At 26.9% G+C, this 12,981-nt stretch overlaps 1 protein-coding gene across 1 annotated transcript; it reads right to left on the bottom strand.

Annotated features, from left to right (window-relative positions):
- Positions 1-11,996, bottom strand: LOC142220702 (acyl-CoA synthetase short-chain family member 3, mitochondrial). Its single transcript, XM_075289975.1, has 6 exons — positions 11,837-11,996; positions 8,451-8,755; positions 7,542-8,224; positions 3,747-4,057; positions 708-853; positions 1-630 (listed from the first exon to the last, which is right to left on the bottom strand). Exons 1-6 carry the CDS (start codon positions 11,874-11,876, stop codon positions 121-123), a joined length of 1,995 nt encoding a protein of 664 aa, XP_075146090.1. The 5' UTR covers positions 11,877-11,996; the 3' UTR covers positions 1-120.
- Between the last annotated feature and the right edge of the window lie 985 nt (positions 11,997-12,981).

Here is a 12,981-nt window from a genome sequence, read left to right as displayed (position 1 = left end):
TTGAATGTACTGTAGAGTTAAATTTATTTATTTATTTTTTTGTTAACATTATAATGGCTATTAATTAAGAATGAATGAATTATAACTAGCAACTAAACCCATTACACATGTAAACTATTTTTATTTCTTATTCGACATTACTGGATCGGGTGTTTGCATGGCATAACCCAAACATTGTAGGGCTCTTCGAATATCTGTGAACACGGTCGGATCCTCAATTGTTGCTGGTAATGTTATCAATTCATTTTTGGCAAAATCAGCCATAAGTTTGCGCATGGTTTTACCTGAACGGGTCCGTGGCAAAGCCTTTACCGGCGCAACTAATCGAAATGATGCTATCGGTCCAACAACTTCACGAATTTTCTGTATTATTTCCGCTGAAAGTTTTGCAGGAGTTTTACGACAATCATCCCTGGGTACATAGAGACATATGGGCACTTGTCCCTTTGTCGGTTCGGGTGCACCAAATACTGCAGCATCTGCAACATCTGCATGACGCAATACTGCATCCTCTAAAGCTAATGTAGATATTCGATGGCCTGCAACATTGATAATATCATCTGCTCTGGCTGTAACAAAAACATATCCTTTTTCATCCTTGTAACCCGCATCCATGGTATCATAATAACCCTAAAGATAGAAATGATGATAAAAAATCGAACTACCATTATTCTTTGCTGTGTTAATCGTCTTTTAAATATACAAACCGGATACTTGGTGAAGTATAGCTTCTTAAACAATTCATCATTCTCATAGAGAGTAGTCATATTGCCAGGTGGCAGTGGTAATTTTATAACAATGCGTCCAAGTTCTAGGGGTTCACATTCCGTTCCATCTGGCTTAACTATTTTAACTGAAAACAAAAATTGGAATATAAGAAATTATATTAGACCCCATTACGTGATTTTCGATTTGAACATGAAATAAAATAATATGAAAGAAAAAAGCAATGAGACCATTCCATTCAAAAAGACCGACATAATTACTGCCTTTTCGGAAGGCCTCTAATTCTTATCATTTTATTTAAACTGTAGTCCTAGAATATAGAATTTAATTTAATAGAATTTAATAGCCTTTTGACACATTTAAATTTAATTTAATTTAATAAAAAACAAAATTAGTTCATTTTAATTAATAATTAAATTTTAATAACCTTTTTATAGCTTTGCTTATTTACACTGAAAAAATATTGTCATGTCCTCAAAATACAAATGCAAATTTTGCTTAGCATAGAAGATGAATTTCTCTTATATAAAATTTATTTCCTTGTCCAAAATCCGATAAACTTTTCAATGATGTCGTTTTATTCTTATGGTTAAGAGATTTGATTAAAAACTGGATATATTTATATGAAAGAAAAAAAATTATTTATATAGAAATTTTTGTCAAAATTTATTTCTATAGAAGATTTTGTCAAAATTTTATTTCTATAGAAAATTTAGTCAAAATTTTATTTCTATAGAAAATTTTGTCATAATTTTAGTTCTATAGTACATTTTGTCAAATTTTTTTATAGAAAATTTTGTCAAAATTTTTTTTCTTTAGAAAATTTTGTCAAATTTTTTTTTCTTTAGAAAATTTTTTCAAAATTTTTTTTCTTTAGAAAATTTTTTCAAAATTTTATTTCTATAGAAAATTTTGTCAAAATTTTATTTCTATAGAACATTTTGTCAAAATTTTATTTCTATAGAAAATTTTGTCAAATTTTTTTTTTCTATAGAAAATTTTGTCAAAATTTTATTTCTATAGAAAATTTTGTCAAAATTTTATTTCTATAGAAAATTTTGTCAAAATTCTATTTCTATAGGAAATTTTGTCAATTTTTTTTTCTATAGAAAATTTTGTCAAAATTCTATTTCTTTACAAAATTTTGTCAAAATGTTTTTTCTTTACAAAATTTTGTCAAAATTTTATTTCTTTAGCAAATTTTGTCACAATTTTATTTCTATAGAAAATTTTGTCACAATTTTATTTCTATAGAAAATTTTGTCAAAATTTTATTTCTATAGAAAATTTTGTCAAAATTTTATTTCTACAGAAAATTTTGTCACAATTTGTTTCTATAGAAAATTTTGTCAATTTTTTAGGAAATTTTGTCAATTTTTTTTTAGAAAATTTTGTAAAAATTTTATTTCTATAGAAAATTTTAACAAAATTTTGTCAAAATTTTATTTCCGTAGAAAATTTTGTCAAAATTTTATTTCCGTAGAAAATTTTGTCAAAATTTTATTTCTATAGAAAATTTTGTCAAAATTGTATTTCTATAGAAATTTTGTCAAAATTGTATTTCTATAGAAAATTTTGTCAAAATTTTATTTCTATAGAAAATTTTGTCAAAATTTTATTTCTATAGAAAACTTTTTCAAAATTTTATTTCTATAAAAAATTTTGTCAAAATTTTATTTATACAGAAAATTGTGTCAAAATTTTATTTCTTTAGAAAATTTTGTTAAAATTTTATTTCTTTAGAAAATTTTGTTAAAATTTTATTTCTATAGAAAATTTTGTCAAAATTTTATTTCTATAGAAAATTTTGTCAAAATTTTATTTCTATAGAAAATGTTGTCAAAATTTCATTTCTATAGAAAATTTTGTCAACATTTTATTTCTATAGAAAATTGTGTCAACATTTTATTTCTTTAGAAAATTTTGTCAAAATTTTATTTCTATAGAAAATTTTGTCAAAATTTTATGTCTATAGAAAATTTTGTCACAATTTTATTTCCATAGAAAATTTAGTTGGAGAAAAATATTTTGCAAAATCTACCAAAACATCAAGAATTCTACCAATCTGCCAAACAGTACAAAAATCGACCATTTTTGGTAGAATTCTACCAATTATGGTAACCGTGATCGTAACAACAGACATCGGACATCGCTAGATCCACGCAGAATTTCACTACGATCCAGAATATATGCACTTTATGCGGCCTGAGATCAAGATTTCGATGTGTTACAAACGAAATGACAAAGTTAGCATAACGCCCATGCTATGGTGCAGGGTATAAAAAAAAAACAATGTACAGTGAAACCTCTGGAAAGTGGACACCCACGGTCGCTTAATTTTTTTCCATAATCGAGAGGTGTCCAGTTATGGTGGGTTAATTTTAATATGTTAATATAGCAAACGTCCCCAGACAACTGTGCACTTTTGGGAGGCATCCGGTTTTCAGAGTGTGCCAGTTTGATAGGTTTCACTTTATTAAGAATTTTTTCTGTAAGAAAAATTTTCCAACTAAAGGCAAAATAATAATAAATAAATGTAAAATAAATAATTATAGATAAACAATTGATTGCCTCAATTAAAGATTTAATTGAGTTTTGCGGCCAAAATGAATTACATTTTTAATTGAACCAGTTAATAGTTAATTGAAATTGCCGAAGAAATTAATACATTTTTTAATCAAGCCTATTTTTTTATTTGTAATTATTTAAGCAATTTAAATTAATAAACTAATTGGATCAATTAATTTCGCAATTGCAATTTTTTCTGTATAGATTTCATTTTTATCCGGCCAGTTTCTCAATGTCTTGTTATTATTTATCGTGCCAATAAAGCTGATCGCATACGAAAATTTTATTAACCGGTAGATTATCCTCCGGCCAACCACTAATCGGAGGATGAGAAACGTCCATTTGTGAGTTTCCTTTTGTTTCAGTCAGAAAATAATGTTCCTTATCGTTGAAAATTTAATCAAACTATCGTCATTGACATGAACATTTCACATAATTTCCATATTACTTACTGTTATATCCCATATATGGAAGTCCTGTGGTAAAAGGCGGCGTATCTAAACTGTGATTGAACCCAAGACATGTAGCAGTTATAGCTGATCCGGTTTCTGTTTGCCACCAATTATTAAGAACAGGTACCTTAAATGTCTTTTCAATCCAATTTTTGGTCTCCAAATCACAATGTTCTCCAGCAACAAAAATGGCTCGTAATGATTTGAGAGAATATTTTTTACCAAATGTACATTCTGGATCTACACGACGCAGGACACGAAATGATGTTGGCACAGAAAATAACGCAGAAACGCCATGTTGTTCGATGATGCTATTGGAAAAGAATGAAATTGAAGGAAATTAGTACAAAAGTTAGAAACATTTTAATTAAATGGAAATGAAATAGAAACATTAGATGATTGGATCTAATAGTCGTATATGGTATCAGATATATTTATATCATCATTAGAAGCCGCAACTTTAAGCAAATAGTCACACTACACTTAAAAAAGTTTACTTGGATCCAAAAATGTTGACCTATCCTTAAGGATTTTGGTATTGATCCAAAGCCAAAAGCCAAAGATGCGGCTTCTTTAAAATAAAGACATGTTTTAGTGACCTATCTAGGATCAATAAAATTAAAATCAGGATACAGATCTCATTTATTTTTCCAAAATTTGTGTCCTAAATTTAATGAAAAAAAAATTGAAGCAAAGATTATAAACTTTATTTCAATTAAAATTTCATTATTTTAAAGAAACTTGTAATATTTTGTAAATTACACGCCCTAAAATTTAGGTTGCGTATTCTTTAATAGCGCGTAAAATATTTTTTTCAATGTAGAGATTGTAGTCGGAATATCGCTACTTTCTATACTCTAAAGCACTATGTGGTCAAGATATAATAATTTTGACAGCCACGTGGTACATGAGGGAGAGAATGTAGATGCAGATCTTTTTGATCGTATGCTGAAAAAAAGCTATTGACGTAATATGTATGATTATGCAATCTAAATATTAGGACACACAATTTACATAATATTAAGGAAAAAATTATTTAAAATAAAGTAATTTTAATTGAAAAAAAGTTCATAGTCATTTCTCTAAAAATGTTTTTCTTTAAATTTAGGACACGAATCTCCTCAAAATAAATAAAAATATTTTTAATTTAAAAAATTATCTACATTAACTTAGATATTTATTTATTTATTTATTCAGTCTTTGGATAATTCACAATATAATCCTTACAGACTCGCTAATTTCTAATTTGTATATATTGAATCTGACATTTGTACATGAACAAAGTTTTCATCTGCACAGAAAAAATATTTTTTGAATTCGATATAGGGACAATTGTTTTGGTTGTGTTTACTGCACTGAAAAAAATATTTACTTGATATTAAAGATTATGCAACCTGAATTGTAGGATGGGCATTTTACAAAATATTAAGGACAAATTTCTTTAAAATAATGAAAACTTAATTAAAATAAAAATAATCATTGCTTCAAATTTTTTTTGTTATTAAATTTAGGACACAAATTTTGGAAATGTTCGTCCCTCCTTTAAAGCCGTATATTTTTTAACTAAGGAAAAATTTCCTTAAATTAAAGAGTCACATTTTGGTTTTAAGAAATCAACCTTAAATTAACTGAAATATTGAATCTTTAGATTTAAGATAAAATGGCTTCAAATATAGGCTAAGATTTATTTTGCGGATTTTGCATCTTTAGTTTAAAGTTTTTTTTTTTTTGGAATTAAGAAAACATCTTTTACTTTGAAGTATCCGTTACAATTTGGATATTTAAATTGGCCTTTGTTTGTACGTGAATAGCTTTATTAATATACCGTGAAAAGAGAATGAAAATGAAAATTCGATAAATAGGATCTGTATCCTAACTGCAATTTTAACTTTATTAGATTTACTACCATTTTCGTAAAGCTCCGTTAGGCTTTAACTGCCAGTTAACAGAAATTAAATTGCTAACCCGTGTAAAAATTGGGGGATCTGATTTGATATGGTCAGATCTGAGCAGATCCGAAAAATGGTTATATCTGGTCAGATCTAAATACTATGAAATTGGATCTGATCAGATCTCAAAAATGAGACACATCTAATCAGATCTAATTTGATATAATTGTATATTATTTGATACAATCGTATCTTTCGAGATCTTTCAACACATAAAAGCCCATAATTTGTATATAAAATGAGATCAATTGTTTTATTTAATAATACAGACAAAAAGTATGTGCATAATAAATATGTTTAATTTAAATTGATCCATCAAAGCTATTTAAGAGTATTGACAGTTGAGTTAGAGTGTTGTCCAAGGGGTTTTTCGTTTGTTTCTTCTGCTTTGGACTTAGACAAACGACTAAAGTATTACAGCGTTAAGGCAATCTGCAATGAAATTAAGTAAAAAAACAATTATTAAACAAATATAGGAATAAACAAATATGGGAATATATTGAACTATGTAAGCAAGTATTAGTATTGTTTTGGATCATTCTTCTTTAAGTTGCAATAAAAATTGCCATATAATTTTATGTTGCTTTTAATACTCACATTTAAAGTGTATTCGGGATTAGGTTAGGTATAGCGATAGGCTGTTATTTTAGGCTCATACATACTATTCAGACCATCATGACATCACAGTGATCAACATCTCACTTATCACTGACTGCTGCTCGATTCAATAATTAGCTCAATAACATGGGACCTCCTTGTTATAATCGAGTCCTATCGGCATTTCACGTTGCGCTGAAACAACTTAGAGAATCTTTGAAGCAGAAATGTCACCAACATTACTGCGAGGAGATAATCCACCGCCGAAATAATTTTTGGTGTTGGTCGGAACTGGGATTGAACCCGTGACCTTTTGAATGCAAGGCGGGCATGTTAACCTTTTTTCCAAATCTAGAAAATAGTAAAACAATATGAAAATGACTACTAAGGAAATAACAAATACAATCTACTTACCTACATAATCTCCGCAATAAAGGAAACGATATACACTTTATCAAAGGAACACATTTAAAACAATTATAGTAAATTTCTTAATTTTCTCAGCTAGTCTGGCGTTAAATTTGTTTAGAAGTGATGCCCCTGACGGCGTTGACATTTGACATAATGACATTGAGGTTTAGACGTGTATTTCAAAAATCTTTTTAACTTGTTCATGATTTTTTTTATTATATTTTGGACCTATTTAACCCCATATATAGTCAGATATGATGTTATATCTACCATATCTTATTAGATATAGTGCTATATATGGCCCTATCCAAGCATATATTATTAGATATGCCAGATATAATTAGATATTATACTATATATGATGAGATCTGCAATTATATCTAACCAGATCTAGCACCATATATAGCATATCTGTGCATATCTAATTATGTCTGAACCAATATCTGAACAGATCCAATTAGATCCAATTTGATATTATTAGATAGGATTGGATCCTCCAATTTTTACACGGGAATATCTTCTTTCCCGTTAACTTTAACTGAATTTTTTTTAACAGTTAAGTTCCTAACTGGCATATGGAATATATAGGGAAGATGATAGATATGTTCATAGAGCGGTTTAAAAGTTCGTTAGCTAACGTAGCACTAACAGAGCTTCATGAAAATGGGGGTTAAAACCAGATAGGTCACTAAGAAATGTCTATTTTAATGAAGCCGCATCTTTGGCTCGGAATCAATACCAAAATCCTTACGGGAAGGTCAGAATCTTTGGATCCAAGTACATTTTTTTTGAGAGCATGAGATCAGATCTAAATTAATACAAAATCAAAAATACATACCGATAATATTGACCAGGATCTGGTGTCCTATCTGGTTTTCCTTCATACATTACACTGGTGGCACCATACAGCAAAGGACCATAGCAAATATATGAATGGCCCACCACCCATCCCAAATCGGAAGCATTCCACCATACATCATCACCGTTAACACCATAAATTTTTTGCATTGTATACATAAGAGACACCAGATGGCCACCGATTGGCCTCTGTACACCTTTCGGTTTATCCGTTGTACCCGAGGTATAGAGTATATACAATGGATCATTTGCTTCGACGGGAACACAATCAATGGCATTGCCCAATGCCAATACTGATGACCATGATATATCTGTTTTAGTATTCAAAGCTGTTCCCATAATTGTTGTACGTTGGAAAATTATGTTCAAATGTGGTTTCCATTTGGACATTTCAATAGCTTTGTGTAAAATATCCAAATAGGGTATAACTTTTCCTGGTTCAATACCGCAATTGGCAGCAATTACAACTTTTGGCTTGGCATGTTCTATTCTAGTGCAGAGTTCATTGGCGGCAAAACCACCGAAAACCACAGAATGGATGGCTCCCAAACGAGCTGTTGCCAACATAGCCATAATAGCTTCTGGAATAAGTGGCATGTATATAACAACTTTATCACCACGATTTACACCCAAATTTGCCATTCCACCAGCCAATGTAGAAATCTAAATGTTATAAAAATTGAAAAAAAAGTTCAAATCTCAAACTTTGAAAGAGCCAAAGTCCTTTTTATCAGAAAGACAAAGTATTAAATATTGGGTATTTGAAAAGTGATATTGGTAGCACTGGAGTAACAGGACTTTAACGACATCTATCGACAAAATGCTAAACGACTTCTTCGGCTCCCCAATATTTAAAAACAAAATCGATATTTCTCGCTTTGCATCTTACCTGATCGTATAGTTCACCATATGTAACATGTCGTACTGTATTCGTCATAGGACTATCATGTATTAATGCCACCTTATCAGCCTTTCCATTCAATACATGACGATCCACAGCATTGTAGCATGCATTGAGATAACCTCCCACATACCACTTGGTAAATGGTGGATTAGAATTATCCAACACACGATTCCAAGGTATAATCCAATCGATTAAATGTCCAGCTTTATCCCAAAACTCCTCGGGATGATTTATAGAATTTCTATAGCAATCTAAATATGTAGGATCGTGTACACCATTTGGCAAACCGTCTATAAGAAATATAAACAACATTGCGTAGTTATAAATAATTTTCTTTAATATCGTTAAAATTATAATTAATTTTCTTTTCGTTCGATTTTGACTCCCTAATAATATTATAATTTTATTTTAATTGCCTAGCTACCTATTACAAATTTTGCGGATTCTATCAGCAAGTTCGATTTTATATCCAATGCTACGATTGACTCCTAACTTACTATAAATATATCACTATAACTTCAATAACTGTGATGGGAAATGCACGAGAATCACGGTTGCCACTCGAGTCAAAAATAATCTACCAAATGTTGAAGAAAAATTTAGCAAAACACTACCAAACCAAAAAGTATTGTTTTGCAAAATTTTATTAAAAAAATTTTTTAAAAATTTTATTTTTATAGGAAATTTTGTCAAATTTTTTTTTCTATAGAAAATTTTGTCAAAATTTTATATTTATAGAAAATTTTGTCAAAATTGTATTTCTATAGAAAATGTTGTCAAAATTTTTTTCTATAGAAAATTTTGTCAAAATCTTATTTCTAGAGAAAATTTTGTCAAAATTTTATTTCTAAGAAAATTTTGTCAAACTTTCATTTCAATGGAAAATTTTGACAAAATTTTATTTCTATAGAAAATTTTGCCAATATTTTATTACTATAGGAAAATAAAGATATTTTCCAATATCTACCAAATCATCAGGAATTCTATAGAAAATTTTGTCAAAATTTTATTTCTATAGAAAATTTTTTAATTTTATTTCTCTAGGAAATTTTGTCAACATTTTATTTCTATAGAAATTTTTGTCAGAATTTTATTTCTATAGAAAATTTTGTCAAAATTGTATTTCTATAGAAAGTTTTGTCAAAATCTTATTTCTAGAGAAAATTTTGTCAAAATTTTAGTTCTAAGAAAATTTTGTCAAACTTTTATTTCAATGGAAAATTTTGTCAAAATTTTATTTCTATAGAAAATTTTGCCAATATTTTATTTCTATAGGAAAATAAAGATATTTTCCAAAATCTACCAAATCATCAGGAATTCTATAGAAAGTTTTGTCAAAATTTTATTTCTATAGAAAATTTTGTTAAAATTTTATTTCCATAGAAAGTTTTGTCAAAATTTTATTTCCATAGAAAATTGTGTAAAAATGTTATCTCTATAGAAAATTTTGTCAAAATCTTATTTCTAGAGAAAATTTTGTCAAAATTTTATTTCTAAGAAAATTTTGTCAAACTTTTATTTCTATAGAAAATTTTGCCAATATTTTATTTCTATAGGAAAATAAAGATATTTTCCAAAATCTACCAAATCATCAGGAATTCTATAGAAAATTTTGTCAATATTTTATTTCAATAGAAAATTTTGTCAAAATTTTATTTCTATAGAAAATTTTGTCAACATTTTATTTACATAGAAAATTTTGTCAAAATTTTATTTCTATAGAAAATTTTGTCAAAATTTTATTTCTATAAAAAAATGTATCAAAATTTTATTTTTATCGAAAATTTTGTCAAAATTTTATTTTTATCGAAAATTTTGTCAAAGTTTTATTTCTATAGAAAATTTTGTCAAAATTGTATTTCTATAGAAAATTTTGTCCATATTGTATTTCTATAGAACATTTTTTCAATATTGTATTTCTATTTTCTATAGAAATAAAATTTTATCAAAATTTTATTTCTATAGAAAATAGAAATACAATATTGACAAAATTTTATTTCTATAAAAAATTGTATCAACATTTTATTTTTATCGAAAATTTTGTCAAAATTTTATTTTTATAGAAAATTTTGTCGAAATTTTATTTCTATAGAAAGTTTTGTCAAAATTTTATTTCTATAGAAAGTTTTGTCAAAATTTTATTTCTCTAGAAAATGATGTCAAAATTTTATTTCGCTAGAAAATTTTGTCAAAATTTTATTTCTATGGAAATTTTTGTCAAAATTTTATTTCTATAGAAAATTTTGTCAAAATTGTATTTCTATAGAAAGTTTTGTCAAAATCTTATTTCTAGAGAAAATTTTGTCAAAATTTTATTTCTAAGAAAATTTTGTCAAACTTTTATTTCTATAGAAAATTTTGCCAATATTTTATTTCTATAGGAAAATAAAGATATTTTCCAAAATCTACCAAATCATCAGGAATTCTATAGAAAGTTTTGTCAAAATTTTATTTCTATAGAAAATTTTGTCAAAATTTTATTTCAATAGAAAGTTTTGTCAAAATTTTATTTCCATAGAAAATTGTGTAAAAATATTAACTCTATAGAAAACTTTGTCAAAATTTTATTTCTAGAAAATTTTGTCAAAATTTTATTTCTATCATTTTTGGTAAAATTCTATCAACTGTGGCAGCCGTGACCAGAATTATTTTATCTTGTCATCACTATTACGCAATAGGTACCTATTAAAAAACTCGACGAATAAAAAAGTTTATTCTTCAATCGACTACTTATTTGGTCCCAAAATTAAAAAAAAAATATGTTTTAACTCTTTATTCATGGAAATGATAAAAAAATCAATTGATGCAACTAAAAAATTAATTAAAACACTTAAATAAATAACACAAATTAATAAAAAAATAAATCACACAATTAATTCGTGTGATATATTTTTATTTCGATTTAAAAGTGAATCAGCTAAGTTTTTAATTCAATTAAGATTTAGTTGAAAAAAAATGGTGATGTTTTTTTTTTTTTTGTTCAATAAAAAGTTTTATAAAACAAATTCACAAAGGCCACAATTCCAAAAAATCTTATGGAATTTTTTTCTTCACATTTTCTCATGAATGATATTTTGTAAACGATTATCCAAAAGTAGATTGGAAATCTCAATAAGTTTGTAATATTAAACATTTGTGTTAAATCTTTGTATTCATTAGGTTTTTTATTTTGTTGATAAATTATTTGCATTATTTTTAGATCTCTTTGTTAATATATATTTTTTCCAAAAAAAAAAAAATGTAATATGTCTTTTTTAATATTTAATTCTTGTTTATTACATTTATTTTGTATTTTTCTTTGTTGTTCACTTTCTACGAATGTATGCTGTATCTCAAAAAAAATATATATATATATATATCATTTTAAATACCATCATAATTGCCATTTTTTTCTGCTATATAGTTATCCATATCCACTAACTGAAGGAGGAAAATTTATTTTAATGCAATTGTTTTATTTTTTTATATGTTTTTGTTTCCTATTCACAACGAACCGTCGAACTCAAATGAAGAAACTTAACTGAAAACTTTTTGATGAAATTTCGTGCATTTGAAATAATACAGAAGAGTTCGGCTAAATGGTCTATATGTAAATGAACCAATTTTTTGATATATTTCAGACGATATTCGTATATATCATTGGTCGAATGTTTCAACATATGTATATTCAAAGTCATAGGCTATTCGATATAAACCCACTGCTTATAGTCCAAAGGTAAGCTAGAATTATTGCTAAAGTAAATAGATCGGCATAAGCTTAGTATCGATTAAAAAGGCGTGCTTTTTGGTATCCGAATTCATTTATTTGTAAAATAATAAGAGCTTAATGTATCCAATATTCTTTTTATTCGCAAATGCTAAATGACTATGTTGTCACAAGTGTATTATGTATCGTAATTTTTATATATTGTATCACTAAATTAGGAAGTAAAAAAATACAAAGAATTTTATTGCTTTGCCTTTAGCCTTGATTATAACACCGATTCTGTTAAAACAAAAAACTAGGTTAAAGCTGTACTAATGTAATGTGCGTGCATCCATTCTTACTTTACTTTCTTAAACTACGCGGACAACAATTCGTTATTTTATTTAGGTTATAAAATGTTACCCAAAGTATTTTCAAGAACCAAAAATCGTATATACCGTCCTTAGAAAATCCTTAAAAGTTCCTAAATGTAATCAGCAAAAATTTTCTTTTGTTTTACGCCTTAATTTGGGACATATTCTGATTTTGGAACAAATAATAGATATATTCCCTTAATTTAATGTTTTTGTTTGTTTCTGCCGTACTAAAATATGTTTAAGAGTAATAAAGTTTATCTGCAGTTTTAGCAGATTTTTTACTGGGCCTACTAACAAATTTCTTTGGGTGTATGCCAAAAAATGCAAAAAATATTCTTCTCAGTCCATATTTACTCGTAATGTACCTCCATATAAACTCAAAACGATGATATTAGCCTTCATTTGTATTTCAATGAAAAATTTCTCAAATTTGTATTTCTATAAAAAATTTTCT

The sequence above is a fragment of the Haematobia irritans genome, chromosome 1 (assembly GCF_050003625.1).
Source record: "Haematobia irritans isolate KBUSLIRL chromosome 1, ASM5000362v1, whole genome shotgun sequence".
Taxonomy (NCBI): Eukaryota; Metazoa; Arthropoda; class Insecta; order Diptera; family Muscidae; genus Haematobia; species Haematobia irritans.
This window is presented reverse-complemented; position numbering and strand designations above follow the sequence as displayed.